This window comes from Schistocerca gregaria, chromosome 2, assembly GCF_023897955.1.
Source record: "Schistocerca gregaria isolate iqSchGreg1 chromosome 2, iqSchGreg1.2, whole genome shotgun sequence".
Taxonomy (NCBI): domain Eukaryota; kingdom Metazoa; phylum Arthropoda; class Insecta; order Orthoptera; family Acrididae; genus Schistocerca; species Schistocerca gregaria.
The window spans coordinates 212,773,627-212,797,879 of NC_064921.1; the positions used below are offsets into that span (position 1 = coordinate 212,773,627).

Here is a 24,253-nt window from a genome sequence, read left to right on the forward strand (position 1 = left end):
ATTGTAACTTACATTTGCAGTGGAGATGAGACGAAGATGAAATCGAGTTTTGCAGGATAATTTTGCCGAAAAATTTAGGTCTTATTCTTCTTTTAATTAGATTTATTCAAATCTGAACACATTTAAATACGAAGTCGTTTGACTAGTTACCTCTTGGTACACGCATAAAGACGAGTAAATTCTTACGGATTGTCAGCACCTCTTCTAAGAGTACTTCTCTTAATACATGAAGTCCACAACTTTTATCAGAGACAAGTGCGTTTGCAATCTCGCTTCTTCTAATAACTACTGAATCATTGGCCCATTGGTATAACTATTCACTCAATGGGACCTTAACCAAAATTATCAGTCACTGGGCCCTTTGTCTAAATATTCGATCACTGGTCCCTTTATCTAAGTCACTAATGCTCATTCGTTCCTTAACAGACATTGAACTTACAGGGGACAAGCAGTAATCAGTGCCCTCTTCCCGCTATTAACTGTCAAATCCTGGTAGTCTCCGTTCAGCGATATTTCAGTGAGAACAGAAACATAAAGGGCCACTTATGTAACAGTTGTCTTTGTGTCCACCAGAACATAACCGTCATTTCGTAGCTGAAGGTTCTACTGCAGCATCAGTAGCTACTGCTAGGCGTCAGTGCACAATGGCGTGTCGGTGGGTGCTCGTCGACTACTGCGTGAGTACTACTTCGATACTGCCTTTCTACCGCGCATGGCTTCCCTTTCGAACACCATTCAAAGGATGTTCCTATGTGAGTACTGCTTTCCCCAGCCTACTTGTCGGTGTTCAAAAACGGTTCAAATGGCTCTGAACACTACGGGACTTAACATCAGAGGTCATCAGTCCCCTAGAACCTAGAACTACTTAAACCTAACTAACCTAAGGACATCACGCATATCGATGCCAGAGGCAGGATTCGAACCTGCGACCGTAGCAGTCGCGTGGTTCCTGACTGAAGTGCCTAGAACCTCTGGGCCAACGTGGCTGGCACTTGTCAGTGTTTTAGGAATATTCCGGTCACTACGGAACCACACTGACTTACTTCTGTCCGGCAGAGATCGTGCTCGGAATGTTTCTACATGCACGTAATGGTCCGGGACTTTTACCTTCGGTGGCCCACAGTGTATACCTCTGGAGACCTCGCCTCCCCATTTTTCCTGACCGTCTAGTTCCACATTGCTAAGTGGCGCATGAGGTTCAAGCTACTCACGAGTACCTACTGAATCTTTACAACACGTGATATTGTCTCTCGTGTTAATTGTGATTTGCTATTAAAATAGTCGTCCGTCACGACACGGTCCTCTGGGTGCACACATTGTTAACAAACCATTTCTGGCCACCAATGTGTGCTGGACTTTTCAATTTTGTAGTCGCCGCATCCAGATTCCTGCAGCAGGCGGGAGGGATTCTATTCTCATCCTCTTTATTTTACACTTACTTTACATGTATAGCCGTCTAGAAAATTTATGTGGGCGTGCCAGTAAAAGTTTCCAGCTAAATCCGCAGAGCAGTTCGCCACATAATCTGTTTCGTATTCCGCACATCGCCTAGAGTGTTTTGGAGTCTGGCGGCGACCCCGAATGTGTCTTTGCCTGGCCCTGCAAAATCTCCAAAGAATGGACAGAAGGAACGGTTCAGCGAGTCTGTGTCGTCCAGCTCTGGTGTCAGTGATATCCTGTGAACGGAGACGTATGCAAGTAAGATCCACCTGTCACCTATCTTGTGACGTAAGAAGATGGCGAATGACGCTATAACCTCCGTTTCCACTGCGTCCAATATGGCAGTTCCTCCGAATCGAAACCCGCTGTTAAGATTATGCGTGGTCGGTAAGCAAGTGGTGATCACGGTAAATTGACCCTTTCTGAAAATCAGATGTATGTAGTACTGTTTATGGCAAGGTATTTATTTGGGATGCATATTAAATTCTCACGGACACAAGTCTCATTTTCATAACTCTCTCACTCAGTTTTTATTTGGACAAATGTGAGATATGTTATTGATAACATATCACACATCACAGAGGTGACAAAGTCATGGGACAGCAGTATCGTCATGGGACAGCAGCAAGGTAATAAAAAGGGCTGTGCATTGCCGCTACTTCGCTGATTCGTGTGTAAAGGTTTCCGACGTGATTGCGGCAGCACGACAGGGCTTAAAAGAGATTGAGAGCAGAGTAGTAATGTAGAGGTAGACGCATGTGACATTCTCTTCCGGAGGTCGTTTGCAAATTCAGTGTCGATAGTGTGCCGAGAGTACCAAATTTCAGGCATTGCCTCTCACCACAGACAAGGCTATGGCCGGCAACCTTCACTTAACGACCGACAGTAGCAACGTTTGCATAGGAGTTAGTTGAGTTGTTTGGAGGAAGAGACCAAACTGCGAGGTCATCGGTCTCATCGCAATAGGGAAGGATGGGGGATGAAGTCGGCCGTGCCCTTTCAAAGGAACCATCCCGGCTTTTGTCTGGAACGATTTAGGGAAATCACGGAAAACATAAATCAGGATGGCCTGACGCGGGATTAAACCGTCGTCCTCCAGAATGTCAGTCCAGTGTGCTAACCACTGCGCCACCTCGCTCGGTTGTGCGTAGGGTTATCAGTGCTAAGAGACAAGCGAAATTGCTTCAAAAAACTGCAGAAATCAACGTAGGACGGGTGATAAACATATGCGTTTGGACAGTGGAGCGATTGCCTTTACTAGCAACACGACATCGCCTGTAGCGCCTCTCTTGGGTTCGTAAACATTTGGGTTGGATATTGTAAAGCAGCCCATGACTTTTGTCACCTCGGTGTACGCTGTACATTATATGCCATTATAGTTTAATTTCTCGAAGAACATAAGCTCTTGTATTTCAAATCATGGTACAAGTCTTCATATCAGAATACTGTTTGTACAAAGGCCTTTTTGCATAATGTTCTTCCTTGTTTAAGACTAGCATCTAGATTACACATTACTTTTTAACGTAATCTACAATACCTTAATGTATCTCTCACTCACCAAGTCAACATCCCGTCTCATAGACGCCATTACTCTAGTTTCGTGTAACATCGTTCTTTAATACTTTGCGTTCACTTCGGGTTACATTTCACGCCAATAATTAATTATTAGAGTCCTGTACTATACACAAACAGACGCTACCATGTTCAAATAAGAACATGATTTAATACACCCATGTTCATAAATTAAGGATAATGCTGACACATGGTGAAACAACGCTCTGGTGGGCGGTTTGCGGGTTGAAATAACCTCGGGATACGACCATGCGGTGCCTTTGACCTGCAGTCGTGGCACGGTGCTGCTGGCAGCAGTCCACATACGCAGAGGTTTGTTGGTGCTTGTCAGAGTAAGCTGCAGCGAGTAAGTGTGCGGATGGTTTCAGACGTGCTATTGGTGACTCTTTGTTGAAAACGGCCCAAAGAATATATATGGATGAAGTTATGAGGCTACTAGGGCGACTGGAGGCTGGTCAAACACAGCAGGTCGGTGCACGGGCCCTCCGTGTGCCACAAAGTGTGATATTAAGATTATGCCAACGATTCCAGCAGACAGGAACGTGTCCAGGTGCTACAGTACGGGACGTCCACAGTGTACAACACCACAAAAGACCGATAACTCACCATCAGTGCCCGCAGACGGCCACGGAGTACTGCAGGTAGCCTTGCTCGGGACCTTTCCGTAGCCACTGGAACGGCTATCTCCAGACACACAGGATACAGACGACTGAACAGATACGGTTTATTCGCTCGGAGACCTGCAAGGTGCATTCCACTGACCACTGGTCACAGGAGAGCCCATAAAGCATGGTGTCAAGAACACAGTACATGGTCATTGAAACAGTGGTCCCAGGTTATGTTCACGGATAAGTCCACGTATAGTCTGAACAGCGATTCTCGCCGGGTTTTCATCTGGCGTGAACCAGGAACCAGATACCAACCCCTTAATGTCCTTGAAAAGGACCTGTAGGGAGGTCGTGGTTTCATGGTGTGAGGTGGGATTGTGATTGGTGCACGTATACGCCTGCATGTCTTTGACAGAGGAACTGTAATAGGTTAGGTGTACCTGGACGTCATTTTGCATTAGTATGTCCGCCATTTCCTTGGTGTATGGGTCCCGCCTTCCTTTTGATGAATGATAACGCACGGCCCTACCGAGCTGCTATCAAGGAGAAGTACCATGAAAAAGAAGATATCAGGCAAATGGGGTGATCTGGATATTCGTCATACCTAAACACCATCGAGCTCGTCTGGGATGCTCTCGGTCGACGTATCACTGCACGTCTTCAGGCCCCTAGGACACTTCAGGAGCTACGACAGGCACTGGTGCAAGAATGAGAGGCTATACCCCAGCAGCTGATCGACCACCTGATCCAGAATATGCCAACCTGTTGTGCGGCCTGTGTACGTGTGCATGGTGATCATATCCCATATTGATAGTTGGGTACATGCGTAGGAAACAGTGGCGTTTTGTAGCATGTGTGTTTCGGGACGGTTTTGTCAACTTATCACCAATACCGTGGACTTATAGATCTGCGTCGTGTGTGTTACCTATGTGCCTATGCTATTAGCGCCAGTTTTGTGTAGTGCGACGTTGTGTGCCACCACATTCTGCAATTATCCTTAATTTATGAGCATGAGTGTATAAAGTTAAATAAGAAAGCCGAGTCACTTACAGTATGTTATCGGACGCTGTTAATTTTGTTCCTTCAGCTAGGTTCCATATTTATAGCTAATCATAATCCTCAGCATGGTCTACAATGAAGACAGTCCTTTGAGATGGATATTCATGGAGACTACAACGAGTTTCTTGCAGCCAAAGAATGCTCATTTCTCCTCCTTTCCAGATTTCTCTCAGCTGTCGAACACAGCTCGTGCTCTGGAATGATGAAGTTTGGGTTCAGCCACGCTAATACCCTGTTCTTGAGTACAGGTAGCGTCGTACCGTTGCAAATGAAAAATATGAAAAGCAGTGGTCCCTGCATCATCGTAGTTATATGTACATAGTACACAAACTGTGCTACGCCTTGTGCTTGGTGAAACCCTATCCTAATAATCACACCTATCCCGCTCAAGAACACACTCTTAACTAACATAAAAACGATCTCTTTTTTCGAGCCATATCTTTTGTTACTGTGAATTCTCAGTTGAGTCATGGATTTCTTATTACGTAAGTAAATGTATCCCACCAGTCCAATAAAAAACAAATTCAGAGCTACTGACAGTGAAATCCATACGAGGAATATTATCCGACTGTGCATCAGGTAATATTTGTTCGTCTTTTCTAAAACAGTAGTTGCCGCACATGCTACACTCCATGGTATTAGTGTACACAGCACCTGAAGACGGAATACTTTAGTTACTTCGGCAGGCAATAGGTCGTTAGGAAGCTTAAGATGACGAACACAAGCATACATTTGGTAGCAGAATGAGTTTAGCCAGATACAGCTGAGAAGTGTGAGGGCGCTATCGATCAACACTGCTGTAGATAAGTCAGGGAAACCTGCCATACGATATACGACCTCAGAAAACAGAATCTGGATTATACCCGTTATCTGAAACGACAAAAATATCTTCCCAGGCAAATTACGTAAGTGGGGAAGGTACACATACATTGCGGCAGTCAAAAAGCGGAAAATAATATTTACTGATATGAATGAGGTTTCTAAAGGCTTTAAGCGGTCTATTTTGAAATCCTTGTATTTCAAAGTGGCACTGATTAAACTGTTTTTGTAGTTCAGGGCTACTTCTGTTGGCATTTGATGTTCTTCGCGGCCAACAAGATTCGTTATATTAAACGTCGCTGAGTACGATCCATCTGGGTACAGTCTGACGCCACACTTCTCGGGAGGCTTAAACGAGGAAAAATCGTGACACTTCAGCAACAGAATAGCTCTGGAAACAGAGCAGATGGCATCTGTAGCGTTAGATTCCAAACACGACTGGTCGTCTGGACAATCAAAATAGCAGCGAGCATCGTGCACCGATTGAATAATACTAAATGGGATGTCCTGACAAAGTCTGAATGAAGTGACTGCCATCCAGGCCAGCAGACAGAGGTTAACGTTTGCCCTTTGTGTGTAGGCCAGGTAGCTGGTCACAGGTATGTGGGGCGACCTCTCCACCATGTCGTCCCACAGTTGCATACGGCACTGCTCGTGTTGCTTAACGGCTTCCAATGGCAGGTCTTCCAGCGGACACGAGGGGTGATCCAGGGCGTTCGCCAATAGGTGCATGCAGTTAGTATCCACCGAGAGCGTAATGTTGCTTCTGTCTTCCAGCTGCCACTCTTCGTCTGAAAAAAAAAGAAAAAAAAGTAAGTAGGTGATGCTCGTACACTAAACGTAGCTGACCACTGGATGGTATGACTGGGCGTTGTTTACCTAAAACATATAGGATCAGTGATTAGAAATGGTCACAACCAACAAATATCCAGTGGTCACAAACCGGAATTACGTAAGCGGCATGTCAACACAAATTAAGAGTACTGAGGAAGACAGATATCAGAGTTCCATTGAGTGAATAATATGCATGCCTGTTTCAGCTGTGGGGTTTCCAAGATGTCCCTGTATCGCTCTTGACTTAGAACATTTCAGGAAATAAATAGGTTTTATTGATACCTCTTCTTTGAAGCCGACAAAAACATTGTTATCAGTATTGTATTATTTTGTTTCAGTTACTGCACTGTTGGAGTTGTGAATCCATTGTCAAAGGGTTACATTTTCAAGGAGGGATTAGTAGAGTGTGTGTGTGGGTGCATGAACATCCACAGATAGCAAAAACTATGAAAGAGAGGACGAGATCATTTGCCACCGTCCACCTCGTACAGCAGCCCTGCTTGATAGAGAAATGTGTCAATTTCTTTTTTCAGGCGGTCTCAAAGACTGACAACGTATTGGAAGCAGAAAACGTGAGAGGAACCGTGTGCCACCGTCTCTTAATCAACTGAACAGTCTCCAATGAAATCAATTTCCAAAAGTCCAGTGGGACTTCAAGCATGGCGGTAAACAATGCACGACCACACGAAAGGATTTAGGCTGAAGTTTGTTACTGAGTTACATGACAAAAATATGGAGCAACAAGTTTTAACCTACCGTACATCATTGTGACAAATTCTGCCACGTCTCGCTTAAGAGCGTTGTTTTCTAATAAACGTGCGATTTTTCGCAGTGTGCACAAGTAAAGCATTGTTTTATGGTCTAGGGAAAATGCTCATTATCTGCAAGAGTAGGAAAGGAACCAATCTCATGTTATGTGGGCCAGGGTGTACTCAGGATAAGTGGTCGGAACACTTCTTGTTTGAAGCGTACATGAACGGGACTTTTGACTGTCCAACAGCAGTTTTCAATACCTAACTTCGATGAGAAGGCAGTCACGGATCGCGTGTGGTTTAGAGCACGACAAATCTTGAGTACATTTTACTACTCAGGTGCGTGAGTTACTTAACGAACAGGGTGGCCTCGGATCGGGAGAGATTCTGCGACGTTTCAAGCCACATTAAAATGGTGACCACGAATTCCCATGCTAACAAGCGTTGGAAATGGCCATGACAAATTTCGGACCTTACCACGCCAGCATTTCAGTATGAGGAATAATTCCCATGTGGCTCAACGGTACAAGATTAATAGAAAATCGAACGTAAGTGTTGAGGAAGCCTTTCGAATCCGCTACATATCAAAGAAGACATGCTGACACGCAGATCTCTTGGTAAGGCCTGATCGTCCCAATTTTTTATATCTAAGCACTTCAATACAGAACACACTGTTTTAACCTAAGCGCTCGGGGACGTCCGGTCGTGCTGTACAAAGAAAGATGATGTAGGCTGAATTCTCGTCTTTCTGATGTTTCAGTTTTTTCCCTCAACCTAGTGACCCCATCACGCAGAGTTAAGAGAAGTGATGGAGCAGATGCGTCACCAGTTTATTTCGTCCGCGCAAGATTGCCGAGGAAAAGCATTACAAACTCCAGTAGCTGACGACTCAGGAAATATCTTTTACCACAATTAATGGAGTATTCTTAATTTTCTGTTAGCATAAATTAAAAAAAAGAAGAACAGAAATGGAAAGTATTACTTTATGTCGCATACTCCTCAGGCAATGAGAATAATGCGACAGTAGTTATTGTAATTGGGACATATCTGGCTCGGATTCTGAGTGGATGAAGGTGGGATTACAATTCCACAGATCTGGGATTTCTTCTGTTACTTATCGCTTTTTTCACTTGCGACACTGATTCATCGAAGTCGAAATTGTCGAAACTGCAGCATGGTTCGGAGTCGCAATAATTGACCGTGTCTCTCAATAATACACTGGGTCGGTTATTTCAAAAGTAGGAAGATGGCCAGTGACTACTACCTGAAGTAGGACCATGGCTGGCGAAGCACTGCACTGACGAAACCAATCTTCAGCTTGAGATCAGCTTTGCCTGCTACACTCTGGGAAGCCCTCATCGTCGTTTTCCTCGAGCACCATTCATGTTCAGAACACAGATCAAATGAAAATGATACTGATACGCCATACACAATCCACTGTACATGATTCACTGGTGTGTTGAGCGCAAGAGTCCAGCAAGATGAACACGTTCCGAAAGATACTTATACACAGGCATATTCTGTGAAAGGCCGAAAACACGACTTTGACGTTGACACTTCATTTTCTTTATTATTCATTTCACTCCCACCACGTGAAAGGTTGTTGGTCAAGCTGCGAATATGTTACTTCTCTTCAGAATATTGACGTTACAAATACCTGTATAATTTTTATAGATGGAACGAATAAAATGAAAGGATTAAAAAATTTTAAGAAAAGACAGTCTTTGATATTGATGATGGTGCTATGGTGAAGATAAAGCTAGGCTTCTGGCAAATCATTGGTGGTCCCAATATCAACTATGAAGGTAATTTGGTATGAAGGAGTTGTGGGATAGGAAGGGTATGTGAATTACACCATGTGGGAGTCGGAAATAGGACTCACGAGCTGATGTGGTAAAAGGGAACTATGGGGGGAGGGATTGTGGTGGTCAGGAAACTGGGAGTGGGAGCCTTTATCTAGGGAGAAGGTATAGACGCAAGGATTTTAGCTGGCTGCGAGGTTGAGTGTTAGGGTGTTGCTCTGATATTGGCAGAATCAGCCTCTAAGGTTTAATTGAACAGGATATGGAAAGTGGGCGGTTGGAACAGGGTATTAAATGTTGGCATAGGCGCAGCAGAAACCCAGGTATGCAGATGACTGAGGAAAAAAATCGGATTTTGAACTACAAATTTATGGAATGTATAGAGGTTGTGAAAAAGTTTGAGGAACTCCAGAAGAGAGGGCAATGTAATCAGCTGGTAAAAGTTGCGTTTCAGAGGGGGAAGATAATACAGAGTGCATGGAATCCTAGATCAGTAAGGTAAATTTTTGGGACTGCCGAGATCCAAGCTATGTTGGTGGAAGTGAGGCTGGGACAGTTAAAGCTTTTGGAAAGAAACAAAGGAAGAAACGAGGTTAGGAGCTAACGTCCTGGCGATGGTAGAGCATCAGCTGAAATAGGGACGTGCTGGGAAGCAGGTCATCTGTGTTCCTCCAAAGGAACCAGCGTATCATTCACATTAGGCTGTTTAGGGACATCACAGAGAAATTAATTTTGATGGAAAAATGGGTTTTAAGCCACCGTCTTACCGCAGCATGGGCTCGTTCAGTGGGTTTTCCTAAGCATGGAGGATGGTTGAATTGTGGGATTTCCAAATATGGCCACTCTGCTGTTTTCTTAATCTGAGTCTGTTACAGGCTGGGGGTGTTTCATTAGTCCAAGATATGAGGAAGAATGTGAGTCGTCTGTTCATGTTGTCTGGGTGAACTGGAGGGCAGGACTGCTGGCCAACTTCTAACACTGTTCTTCCTCCACTTACATTGGGCACTAATCTTGCATTGTGAGAGAATTGTGACTTGAATGAATCTGTTGAATGTAGGTGACTGTAATGGATGCGTTAACAGCTTAGCGTCCGCAGTTGAGAGACATGTTTTTGTGTCATAGGTTTACAAATACATAAATAAAACAGTCAATGAACAGAACGCCTTATTGATTCAAAAGCGATATACTGGCGCTTAGCTCGTCGTAGCTATGGCTATGTGATCACGTGTGGTATTAATAGAGGTTCATATACACAAGAGCGGCTGAAAACACTGAGCAGTATGAGTCTGCAGCTAATGAACACTGAACGTTTACTGCAGCTGTGACGAATACGTGACTTTTGGTGGCCCTCCACATTTTGTACATGCATGCCCGGACTACGCTTGTCTGAGCGATATTAGGATGACACTGCCCTCTGAAGGCAGAAGGGGAACTTCGCCGCCTGTCTGCCCTCGTGATGCAACCGCCGTACCCTCGTAGATAGAACAGTACTCAGACTCGACTCCGACAGAACTCTTACCAGACACCGGCAGAACAGGAAACACTTGCCCCACATGGTGCTTCGTAGCTGTGGGAGGAGTGCCTTGTGCTTCTTTCTCATTGGCGTCTGGCGTTGCCTCTTAGAAATACAGCATCCCCGCGGAGGTTGATTAAGGATTTTCCGCAGGCATGACACCACACATGACACCAACAGTGTCACAATGGCACTGAGGAGATATAATTTAATCTAGGACACTGACAGAAGGCGTGGTGATGGGAAACTTTGTACTTCCAGCCCCATCCCATTACTGGGGAAATACTAGCGGTGGAAATATTTTTCACCACCTGGATTTCAACCTGCTTACCTTCGAATCCAGTGCCACCAGGGAGGCATGTTGGTGTGTGGTACGGTGGAAGTCAGGGTGACAGAAATGACTGGCAGTATTTACCACCAAAACTGCCTGTGTTTTTAACATAATTGATTTTTAACATAATTGAACGCTGCCAAGATGCCTTACAGAAGATATCGCCGCCGTTCTAAACAAACAGTCTACAAGAACATCGAGAACATCGAATTGGCTACAACAGCTGGAGACAAGAAGAATCGTATTCCAGTTAAGTCTTTCGCTGCACAAGCTCTGCTGGATGGTCCTGCTTTTTTCGTCGGTTGTAGACTTAATTTTAGTTTAGATATAAACGATACGTTTGGTCATGGTAACGGATGGTTGACTGTTGCCATTGTTCGAGGAGGTACTGGAGTACCAAGTGTTGCTGGACTTGAAAGTTTTGTTGACAGAGGTGAAGTTCCGGAGTGGACTAAGGAAGCTTGTAAGTGTGGTTGGGGGTAAGGAAGACGATATTGTCGGCATCATGGAGCTGACAGAGCAGCTGGCTGGTGTATTTCAACAACTGAAGAGGAGTTGGAGAAGGTACAGAATTGATTCTTGACGCGTTACTGTAGACAGTTCAAGGTATGCTGTTGGGTAAAATCTACAGTGACAAAAGGTGGCTGATGTCTCAGACAAGGAGCTATCCGGCAGAGATAATTGATCGGGACAGTATAGATTTGGAATTTAAACATGGGACTTCCATGTCATATATCATCAAAAGTTTTTCGTTTTCTGGTGAATGAAAAGAAGCCCAACCGTTTTTGCTCCTTATAGGAAAAGCAGATACATGTGAAGGTAACCATACTGGATGTTGTGAAGGCTTAGATGGTATTCTAAGTGTTTCTCTATACCGTGCATTAGGGTGGATTGAAGCATTTTAGTGAAGGCGAAAGTCAAGCGAACAGGTCTTTTGGATCAAGAGAAATGTTTGTTGGATTTAAGAGTAGAAGTATTCTGGAGAAGTTCCACAACATGGGATTTGGTCTATTTTTTTATTGAGTCATTAGTCTCACTGCATCTAGACAGAGCCTTAGCACTTCCTGTTTCCTATATTATAGCTTCCTAACTCACTCAGACTTCTGACATTCCACAATCCAATTTGAAGAACGTTACCCTTTCGTTGGTTATTCAATCTTTTCCTGGTGGTCACTTACTTCTTGGCAGTCCCCTCCCGTTGATCCAAATGGGGGACTAATCTGGAATCTTTTACCAATAGAGAAATCATCACAACACGCATAGTTACGGAACACATATCCTATGGATACTCTTGATGTGTCTTTAATGCTGTGGTTTCCATTTTCTTATGCATAGTCATGTCTTTGAGCATTGCTCACTATTCTAGATTTTAGAAGCAGTTTCTCATGTGGTAAACAAGGACATATACTTTTTTTATTAGTGGAAACAGTGTCTTTAGCTTTTAATTTTATCTGTAGGAAGGACAGGAACGGACAGAGTTAGCTTCAACTCCGGTGGAGGCTAGATGGGCAGGGGTCGGAATGTGAATCCTGGCCACGATGTCCCTCCCCCCCCCCCCCCCCCCCCCAGCACAGCATGATCACGCCTGTCACGACACATGCACATGCACGTGGTACTATGGTTTTTATTTCACTTCTCTTTCTTTTGTATTATCTTAAATTTCTTCTCTATTTTTGTTGTTATTTGATTTCTGAAAAGAAAAACTGATAGACAAAAGGTGAGAAGAATAAAAGAAGAAACCCAATTTCTTGACGAATAAAGATAAGGTGCGACATGTTGTTGTGGTCTTGATTTCAGAGACTCGTTTGATGCAGCTCTCCATGCTACTGTATCCTGTGCAAGCTTCTTCATCTACAAGTAACTACTGCACCCTACATCCTTCTGAATCCTCGATGATTTTTACGCTCCACGCTGCCCTTCAATACCAACTTGGTGATCCCTTTTTGCCTCAGAACATGTCCTTCCAACCGATCCCCTCTTCTAGTCAAGGTGTGCGACAAATTTCTCTTCTCCCTAACTCATTCAACACCTCCTTATTAGTTATGTGATCTACCGATCTAATCTTCAGCATTCTTCTGTAGCACCACATTTCGAAAGCTTCTATTCTCTTCTTGTCTAAACTATTTATCGTCCACGTTTCACTTCCACACATGGCCACACTCCGCACAAATACTTGCAGAAACGAATTCCTGACGCTTAAATCAATACTCGATGTTAACAAATTTCTCTTCTTCAGAAACTCTTTCCTTACCATTGTCAGTCGACATTTTATATCATCTCTACTTTGACTATCATCAGTAATTGTGCTCCCCAGATAGCAAAACTCCTTTACTACTTCAAGTGTCTCATTTCCCTCAGCATCACCCGACTTAATTCGAATACATTCCATTATCCTCGTTTTGCTTTTGTTGATGTTCATCTTATATCCTCCTTTCAAGACACTATCCATTCCGTTCAACTGCTCTTCCAAGTCCTTTGTGGTCTCTGACAGAATTACAATGTCATCGGCGAACCTCAAAGTTTTTACTTCTTCTCCATGGATTTTAATTCCTACACCGAATTTTTATTTTATTTCCTTTACTGCTTCCTCAATATACAGATTGAATAACATCGTGGATATATAGATTCCTGCCTTTGAGTTTCGTAGATGTTACAGATGTGCAACAGTGGAAGAGAACATGGGTGGATAGGTCATACAGTGCACCACAATCTGCTCCTTGTGAAGTTGCAGAAGGAACACTGCAAAGAAATAAAGGGAGAGGAAGACATGAAAGGGAATGACAATTAGAAAACATAGTGCAGGTTGTAGCAACTACATCATTAATGAACAATGATAGCAATTACTATTCGTTGATTGATTGCTTCAGCAGAGGGGACCAAACATGAGGTCATCGGTCCCATCCCATTAGGGAAGAATGGGGAAGGTAGTATATCGTGCACCTTCACAGGAACCCTCCCGTAATTTGTGTGAAGTGATTTAGATAAATCACGGAAAGCTAAATCAGGATGACCGGACGTGGACTTGAACCGTCGTCCACCGTTATGCGAGTCCAGTATGCTAACCAGCAATTGCTGTTCGTATCGAAACAGCAATGAAGTGAAAACATCTTTGGGAACATTTTAACTTTTACTTATATATATTCTAAGACCTCTTAATACGCAAATCATTGATCAGGAGAGTAATTACCTTGTGTAATTGATTAGCCACTGCACTCTCAGAGAAGAACGTCGCATTGATGAAATCAGCGCAGTCATGCGTGAGTGTGTGCGGATCTCTGCCAATTAGCACACATGGCTCCGCGTAGCGTACAGCCCGGTTTCTCGCGCCGGACACTTCATGCAGTGGTACACTAATGTGTAGGGCCCCCGTGAGCGAGCAGAAGTGTCACAATACGACGTGGCATGGACTCGACTAACGCCTGAAGTTGTTGTTGTTGTCTTCGGTCCTGAGACTGGTTTGATGCAGCTCTCCATGCTAGTCTATCCTGTGCAAGCTTCTTCATCTCCCAGTACTTACTGCAACCTACATCCTTCTGAATCTGCTTAGTGTATTCATCTCTTTGTCTCCCTCTACGATTTTTACCCTACACGCTGCCCTCGAAAGCTAAATTTGTGATCCCTTGATGCCTCAGAACATGTCCTACCAACCGGTCCCTTCTTCTTGTCACTATCCTCGTTTTGCTTTTGTTTATGTTCATCTTGTATCCTCCTTTCAAGACACTGTCCATTCCGTTCAACTGCTCTTCCTAGTCCTTTGCTGTCTCTGACAGAATTATAATGTCATCGGTTAACCTCAACATTTTTATTTCTTCTCCATGGACTTTAATACCTACTCCGAATTTTTCTTTTGTTTCATTTACTGCTTGCTCAATATACAGATTGAATAACATCGGGGACAGACTGCAACCCTGTCTTACTTCCTTCCCAACCACTGCTTCCCTTTAATGCCGCTCGACTCTTATAACTGCCATCTGGTTTCTGTACAAATTGTAAATAGTCTTTCGCTCCCTGTATTATACCCCTGCCAGCTTTAGAATTTGAAAGACAGTATTCCAGTCAATATTGTCAAAAGCTTTCTCTAAATCTACAAATGCTAAAAATGTAGGTTTGCCTTTTCTTAATCTATTTTCTAAGATAAATCTAGGGTCAGTATTGCCTCACCTGTTCCAACATTTCTGCGGAATCCAAACTGATCTTCGCCGAGGTCGGCTTCTACCAGTTTTTCCATTCGCCTGTAAAGAATTCAAGTTAGTATTTTACAGCTGTGACTTATTAAACTGATAGTTCGATAATTTTCATATCTGACAACACCTGCTTTCTTTGGGATTGGAAAATATTATATTCTTCTTGAAGCCTGAGGGTATTTCGACAGTCTCAAATATCTTGCTCACCAGATGGTAGAGCAGGACTGGTTCTCCCAAGGCCGTCAGTAGTTCCAATGGAATGTTGTCTACTCCCGGGGCCTTGATTCGACTCAGGTCTTTGAGTGCTCTGTCAAACTCTTCACGCAGTATCATATCTCCCATTTCATCCTCATCTACATCCCCTTCCATTTCCAAAATATTGTCCTCAAGTACATCGCCCATGTATAGACCCTCTATATAGTCCTTCCACCTTTCTACTTTCACTTCTTTGCTTAGAACGTGGTTTTCATCTGAGCTCTTAATATTCATACAAGTGGTTCTCTTTTCTCCAAAGGTCTCTTTAATTTTCCTGTAGACAGTATCTATCTTACCGCTAGTGAGATAAGCCTCTACATCTTTACATTTGTCCTCTAGCCATCCCTGCTTAGCAATTTTGCACTTCCTGTCGATCTCATTTTTGAGACGTTTGTATTCCTTTTTGCCTCCTTCATTTAATGCGTTTTTATATTTTCTCCTTTCATCAATTAAATTCAATAGGTCATCTGTTACCCAAGGGTTTCTACTAGACCTCGTCTTTTAGCCTACTTGATCCTCTGCTGCCTTCACTACTTCATGCCTTAGAACTACCCATTCTTCTTCTATTGTACCTCTTTCCCCCATTTGTGACAATTGTTGCCTTATGCTCTCCCTGAAACTCTGTACAACCTCTGGTTTAATCAGTTTGTCCAGGTCCCATCTCCTTAAATTCCCACTTTTTTGCAGTTTCTTCAGTTTTAATTTACTGTTCATAACCAACAGGTTGTGGTCAGAGTTCACATCTGCCCCTGGAAATGTCTTACAATTTAAAACCGGTTTCCTAAATCTCTGTCTTACCATTTTATAATCTAGCTGATACCTTCTAGTATCTCCAGGATTCTTCCATGTATACAACCTTCTTTCATGATTCTCGAACCAAGTGTTAGCTATGATTAAGTTATGATCTGTGCAAAATTCTACCAGGCGGCTTTCTCTTTCATTTCTCTCCCCCAATCCATAATCACCCTCTATGTTTCCTTATCTCCCTTTTCCTACTACTGAATTCCAGTCACCCATGACTATTAAATTTTCGTTTCCCTTCACTATCTGAATAATTCCTTTTATCTCATTGTACATGTCATCAGTTTCTTCGTCATCTGCAGAGCTAGTTGGCATGTGAACTTGTACTACTGCAGTAGGCACGGGCTTCGTGTCTATCTTGGCCACTATAATACGTTCACTATGCTGTTTGTAGTAGCTTACCCGCATCCCTATTTTTTTATTCATTATTAAACCTACTCCGTCATTACCCCTATTTGATTTTGTATTTATAAGAATGTATTCACCTGACCAAAAGTCGTGTTCCTCCTGCCACCGAACTTCACTAATTCCCACTATATCTAACTTCAGCCTATCCATTTCCCTTTTTAAATTTTCTAACCTCCCTACCCGATTAAGGGATCTGACATTCCACGTTCCGATCCGTAGAACGCCACTTTTCCTTCTCCTGATAACGACGTCCTCCTGAGTAACCCCGCTCGGAGATCCGATTGGGGAACTATTTTACCTCCGGAATATGTTACCCAAGGGGACGCCATCATCATTTAACCATGCAGTAAAGCTGCATGGTTAGTGTTACAATTAGTGTTACAAGGCCAGATCAGTCAATCATCCAGACTTTTGCCCCTGCAACTACTGAAAAGGGTGTTGCCCTTCTTCAGGAACCACACGTTTGTCTGGCCTCTCAACAGATACCCCTCCTTTGTGGTTGCACCTACGGTACGGCCATCTGTATCGCTGAGGCACGCAAGCCTCCCCATCAACGGCAAGGTTCGTGGTTCATAGGGGTAGGACGTCTGAAGTAGTACGTAGTTCGTCTGAAGTAGTACTATGTATTGTACTGGGCTGCCCGTCAATCCGTAAGAGTACGAGGAATTGGAGATCTCATCTGAACAGCACGTTGCAGGGTATCCCAAATATTCTCAGTAATGTTCATGTCTGGAGAGTCGGATGGTCTGCCGAACTGTTTAAACTCAGAAGCGTGTTCCTGGAGCCACTTTGTAGTAATTCTGGACGTGTGGGGTGTCGCTTTGTCCTACTGGAATTGCCCAAGTCCTTCGGAATGCACACTGGTCATGAATGGATACAGGTGAACAGACAGGATGATTACGTTTCACTTGTCAGAGTCGTATCTAGACGTATCAGAAGTTCCAAATCACACTAACTCCACACGCCCCACACCATTTCAGTGCCTTCACCAGCTTTAACAGTCCCCAGCATACATGCAGGGTCCATGGATTCATGAGGTAGTCTCCATACCCGTATAAGTCCATCCGCTTGATACAATCTGAAGCGAGGGTCGTTCGACCAGGCGACATGTTGCCATTCATCAATAGTCCAATGTCGGTGTCGAAGGGCCCAGGTGAGGCGTAAAGCTTTGTGTCGTGGAGTCAACAAGGGTACACGATTAGGCCTTCTGCTCCGAAAACTCATATCGATGATGTTTCTTTGAATGGTTCGCACTCTGATACTTGTTGATGGTCCAGCATTGAAATGTGCAGCGATTTGATTAAGGGTTACACTTCTGTCACGTTAAACGCTTCTCTTCAGTTGTCGTTGGTCCTCTTCTTACAGGATCTTTCTCCGGCCGCAGCGATGTCGGAAATTTTATGTTTTACTATATTCCTGATATTCACTATAGACCCGTGAAATGGTCGAACGGGAAAATCCCCGCTACCTCGGAGATCCAGTGTCCCATTGCTCGTACGCTGACTATAACACCATGTTCAAACTCACTTAAATCTTGATAACCTGTCATAGTAGCAGCAGACAGATGTTGTCTTATACAGGAGTGGCCGACCGCAGTGCCGTCTTCTGCCTGTCTGCATATCTTTGTATTTGAATACGCATGCCTATAGCAGTTTCTTTGGCACTCCAGTGTAGTATTAACATTTGTAAGAATAATATTAACAGCTTATCTTGCACAATATGAGTATTTAGTTACAAATCTAAGTATTGTTCGTCAAAAAGACTAGTAAATACAAGCAATATCATACCAGAAACATATATGAGAAATCTAGAACTTTGTACCAATTACAGTACTGACAAAAAAATTTGATTGTCTGCATCTGTTACGTTACTGAAATCAATCGTCGTTTTTAAAACAAGCCTTACACTGAAAATAAAAAGACTACAGAATTTTAGATTGTTTAGAGAAAGCATTAAAGAACACATCTTTATGTGACACAAATTTAACAGGCGTTGGAAGGTCTTACTGCTATTGACGTTCAGAGATGGAGTTCAAACTTCTGTATGATGAATATTGTTTCAGAGATGTTGCTGAGCTCCAATGGAAGGGAGATGAAGTGTTCGGTATACACGACAACGGCAGACACTACAGTTGCCAATTGCCAGTTGCCAATTAAGCTGAGGCGGCAGCCAACACTTGTGAAACACCAACTTGTTTCGAGTGTGTTGTAAGGTAATTAGTACCCAGCTGCCAGTTGAGTAATGACTCTAATACGTCATTCATCACACTTAGGTTATTCCACATTCTTTGAACATCACTAGCGTTGAAACATTCATGCACCACTAGGAGGTAGAGGATACACCTGTGACATTAGTGACATGTAAAAGAGTATTCCTTTTTATCTTCTCTAAGCACTCCACAATTTTGTGTACAGTCTTTTTTACGCCCAGTATAGTGAAGGAGTCGATAACATATCGAAAAGAAGTAGTTAGCTTGTAATAGATCCGATCAGTCGAAAATATGACTTCGGAAAGAACGTGACGTACAAAATGACGCAAGCTCTAAAATTGGACATCCAGAACTATATTTGAACCTCATTCCTTTAATAAGTGGACAGTCGTCAGTGCATAACAATGAAGTGTATTAGTCCCATTATCAAACTTACCCGCAGGTTCGGTATAATGCGCGTGGCGTTGATTGAAGAGCCATGCTGTATTATACCAGAAGCTATGAGAGAAGGCGTAGAGCGCGTCGGCGAGTCCAAACATTTTTGATGCCTCTGGCTGTCTCTCTTCGCATAACACACTTAAGTCCTCGTAAAAGGAAAGGTATGACGGCTGATAGTTCAGTAGTCCATCATTCAACAGCGGTCGCCTGTAACACAAAAGCTGCGAGGTTACACCACTTATAGTGTACGTAAGAATGTAAAAGTATACAGAATGGATTTCCATTCAGCAGTGGATTACAAACTTCATGGCTAATTAAAACTGCGTGTCAGACTGTGTAGGAAAATAACAAAAAATGGTTCAAATGGCTCTAAGCACTATGGGACTTAACATCTGAGGTCATCACTCCCCTAGACTTAGAACTACCTAAACCTAACTAACCTAAGGACATCACACACATCCATGCCCGAGAGAGAATTCGAATCTGCGACCGTAGCAGCCGCGTGGTTCCAGAATGAAGAGCCTAGAACCGCCATACCAGAGTGGCCGGCAGGAACATAACAACCAATAGCAATCCCATTGGTTTCTTTAGTATTCTGGTACCTAAAGATTTCACATTCAAATAGTCACCTTCAAAGCATTTGAGTGAGATTCTGATTTTAGCTATTCTTGCAAAATAATCATTCAGTTTTGTGCTGCTATATGTTTTGAACCGGTTTTACAAGTAAATTGGAGACATTAAACAGCAGGACTGCAACGCTTGCAATAGGATACATTTTGTCTTCAAATAAGAACTTCACATGCATTGCAAGAAAGTGAACATGTGAAATTCATGTTATGGATGTGAATGACTTGTTCGAATTTGTTATTGATGGAGGTAAGTGTACCGTGCGTCGAAACCTTCCGCAAAATTTGGTATTGTTCCAGTTTGTATCCCTCTGGTCGAATCGCTGGTTGTGTAGAAGCTCTTTACCAGAGAGATTTGTGGCGCGAATGTGGTCCGCGAGGCGGTGTGGCTTGGGAAGCGGATTCTCGAGTTAACGGCGGCACGAGGAAGGTGGCGACCGGGGCCCTCTGCTGGGAGCATCTGTCTGGAGTGATAGCGTCGCCTAGTTGCAGTGGAGAGCCGTTGTTTGGGAAGCAGTATTTTGTGAAGGAGCTCCCTTTCTTCATGCAAGAGCTCTGCGGCTGCACAATATCGTTGTTGCCCGAAGGAGATCGGCGGTTAAAGCAAGGGTTGGAAGTCTGTGCAGTTGTTACTATTCTGTCGTTGAGTCCTGGTTGCATTGACACACTAGTACTGAAATAATTTTATGTGGAGCTAAGTTACTTTATTGCTGAGTACTTTCATATCTGTGTGCTGTAGTTGTTCGTGTTGCAAAACTATAATTGAGTACGCTCTTGTAGGGCGGTGTTAGTTCCAATATTTCGTGAATGGTCATTTGTTTGTTCATGTTACAAGGTGGAAGGCCATTATTTGTCGAACCAGTCGTAAATGATTTATGTTTCAGGTCTTATCACTCGAATTTAATGATTTGTGTAATATACCGCCAGGAAGGCCGCGCAAAACCGACGTGTGAAATAAAATAAGATTACAAGATTACGTCTCTACAGACCCATTCAGGTAGCAGCGGTTACAGATTTGTTTTTGAGTTAAGAAATTTCCTTTTGTGATTTGTTTGGCACTCTTGTACAGTAACTGAGTCAATTTTGAATTGTGCTACGTGAAACTGGTGGGTTCGAAACTTGTAATTTCTTGAGTAATTTACGTGATTTTGTTAAATTGGATTTACCTGAATACTTTCTTATGTTTGAGTTCCGTCAATTTGTTAATTTAATTATGTTTAAAGACTACTAATTGCATTTTGAAATAGCCTCAGGCATTTTAAACGTTTCATCATAAATAGTTATCGAGCTTGATTTGAAACTTTTAATTGATGGTGTTGCTTTGGGCCCAAAGACAATGTTTTCTAATAATTGTTGAGTAAGAATTGTTGTTAATAACTTTGTTTTGGAGGCTGTTCGAATTCATGTTAGGCCGCCACCTTACCACCCCTTAATAGGTTCTACAATACCAAAAGTTGTTCAGAATTGCGCTGACTGAACTGTAGACATAATAAAACTAAGAAGTCAAATGCAATACACACTGATTAAATTCTCATGGTTGGGATTCACGGTCATGTACAATTTTGGAAAAGATCATTTCACAATGTACAGAGCTTCGCACTTGTCGGTTCGACGACAGTACAAACTCAAAAACCAGAGATGCATGAGGGGGCACAGATCCCCAACGACAGTGGTTGAGCTTTGATACCATCCTTCTAGTTCAGGCAATGTAACGTTTCGTATTTCTTCTATAGCTCACGTATCACCACGTACAGTGGGTTATCTTTAAATTCCACCAGTCCAGTTAATTACCGGAGTCACTTGATATCTTTAGTAATGGGTCCGGCACTACAGGCGAAAACTATGGATCGCAGACTGACCCCTGGGGCAGCCTTTGTACGCAAACTGATGACGATTGTTTTCCATGGTAGTAGTCTGTCACGCATTTTTACAGAGCCTCTGGACACTCCAGTTCCCTGCGGCGAGTGTTTATTGCGTCTTTTGTTGACTTGCCACTTTGTGAGCTCCTAAACTAAATATTGCAGTAAATATTGTATCATTACTGATGTGTAGGTCATTGTCCAGAAGTTTCGTGGCTTTTCTCTACACTTTTAGTGAATATTATATATTCACCTCCTTCCTGCACTTAAAACCGTTCTTGGGTTGCCTTAATGAGCGAACTTGTTACAGTACATTGAAAGCATCTCTTTCCTCAATTTCGTCCTCAATCAAATTTCCGTATAATAATTATTCAGACCATTGTCAGCATACAGCTACTTTCTCCATCTGTGGCATTGTTGTTGTTGTGGTCTTCAGTCCTGAGACTGGTTTGATGCAGCTCTCGATGCTAGTCTGTCCTGTGCAAGCTTCTTCATCTCACAGTACCTACTGCAACCTACATCCTTCTGAGTCTGCTTAGTGTATTCATCTCTTGGTTTCCCTCTACGATTTTTACCCTCCACGCTGCCCTCCAATACTAAATTGGTGATCCCTTGATGCCTCAGAACATGTCCTACCAACCGATCCCTTCTTCTGGTCAAGTTGTGCCACAAACGTCTCTTCTCCCCAATTCTATTCAATACCTCCTCATTAGTTATGTGATCTACCCATTTAATCTTCAGCATTCTTCTGTAGCACCACATTTCGAAAGCTTCCATTCTCTTCTTGTCCACACTAGTTATCGTCCATGTTTCACTTCCATACGTGGCTACACTCCATACAAATAATTTCAGAAATGACTTCCTGACACTTAAATCTATACTCGATGTTAACAAATTTCTCTTCTTCAGAAACACTGTCCTTGCCATTGCCGGTCTACATTTTACATCCTCCCTACTTCGACATACTGTGGCATACAAATGATAAATTACATCACGGCACGGATTCTGATTCCCTCCTTGTTAATGGAGTAGGAATGGTACTGTACATCCAAGCAGAACAGCCTGCTGGGATATGTTACACGGAAATGATTTGCTAGCCTTAGCACCATGAAATCACAAGTCTTTGGAAGGAATGCTTCCCAGTAAAACTGAGGACCCAGAAATGAACCGGAATTCGTTGTCATGCAGCTTATAGCCTCATCCATTAATTGGCAATGACACTCTCAAGTAACAGGGATAACCAAGGACCATGCTACAAAGAGTATGGGCTGTTCTGCATAATATATGACAGTATGTAAACTTTCCATCGTTGATATAGCTATAGGGAACGCAGTCTTAGATTAATTAGGAAAAGAAACCTTACTGCACAATTGAATGCTCTTCATTTTAATGTATTAAAATCTATTTTGAGGTTTCCATTCTCATCATAAGTCTATCAGATACATATGCATCGAATCGACGTCCAGAACGCTGATCTTTGGATAAAATCTTACGGCCAAAACTTGTCCGGACTTGCACTGTCAAACGAGAGACCCATACCAACCACTCCCAAAGCGGGATCCCCAGGGAATGGTTTAGAATCAGGTAAACAAAAATTCGTGTGCAACTGTGCTGACATTTGTGTGCATCAGTGCTGCGTTATTTCCGGTGTTTTACTTCAGTAAACATGTACTGGTGCAAATCAAGCTGCAAATAGGTCAAACAAACCAGTGTGAAAAGCCCTGAATACGCACCTCCGGATATAAGCAGAAACATTATGAAAATCCAACTACTGATAATTGTATAAATGAGCAAAACGAAACACGTATTGTGAAAGAAGAACACATTTTTAGTAGATGCAAAAATGAATTTGAAATACCTTAGGTCATCATATCACTATGACCTTGACCACTGGATTAGCTGCAAGGGACTGGGTAAGTGGAAATGTTTGATGGTACATTCATGTTTATCGATAGACCTCATCTTTCTGTAAGAGTTCTGGTTTCAGCTGACCTACCTGTCTTGACAGGCAGAATTATTGCAGCTGTCACATCAGTTAATCCAGATACGAAACTCCCTGGCAGATTAGAACTGTGTACCGGATGGGGAATCATTCCTCGACGTTTCAAAAGAGTGCACTTTCCACTACAGAGTGGTAATTCATTCGTGACTCAATTCTCAAGGTCACTGATCACTGCAGTATCCTTTCTTCCAGAAGTGCTGATCCTGACAGGTATGCAGGAGTGCTTCTATGAGGGCTGGAAGGCAGACGCTGAGGTACTGGCTGAAGTGAAGCTTCGAGGGCAGAGAATGTTCCCTGTTTTGAGCAATTTCCCGAACCCTTTTAGCAACACTAAGAACATTCTAGGATGAAACATATTTTCCGAGTCGAATATTCATGCGAACCTGAGTATGTTGTGCGAAATTTCAAGTGTAAAGTATGTTCTCCATTTTACGTCACCACCTCAGCTCTTTCACCTGCGCTCTTGTACTTGTTCTTCGCTCATAATCTCCCACCCTTCGTCGTCTTATTCATTGCGTTACTACTCACAACGAGCTGCAATATTCCAGGTTGTTCACCGTTACCAACGTCAAATGCTGCAGCATCACCGTCACTCACACCATCGTCGACTCTGTCGCCAGCAACGTTGCTAGCTCAACACCAACACCATCACCAGTCCCAGTACCACGTCGCACCCCATAGCCCGCACAGTTATCGGTGCCAGAAGTTCCAACCACATCCACCGTCATTGTATTGTAATCA

At 43.1% G+C, this 24,253-nt stretch overlaps 1 protein-coding gene across 1 annotated transcript in view; it reads right to left on the reverse strand.

The window, feature by feature from the left end:
• Positions 1-2,046: 2,046 nt before the first annotated feature.
• LOC126335703 (uncharacterized) overlaps positions 2,047-24,253 on the reverse strand; it is a 54,644-nt gene continuing 32,437 nt past the window's right edge. Inside the window, exons 5-6 of the mRNA XM_049999161.1 lie at positions 19,024-19,232; positions 2,047-6,289 (exon numbers count right to left, since the gene is read on the reverse strand). Of these exons, the coding sequence (XP_049855118.1) occupies positions 4,791-6,289; positions 19,024-19,232 (1,708 nt within the window). The 3' untranslated portion in view covers positions 2,047-4,790. The remainder of the gene's footprint in view (positions 6,290-19,023; positions 19,233-24,253) is intronic.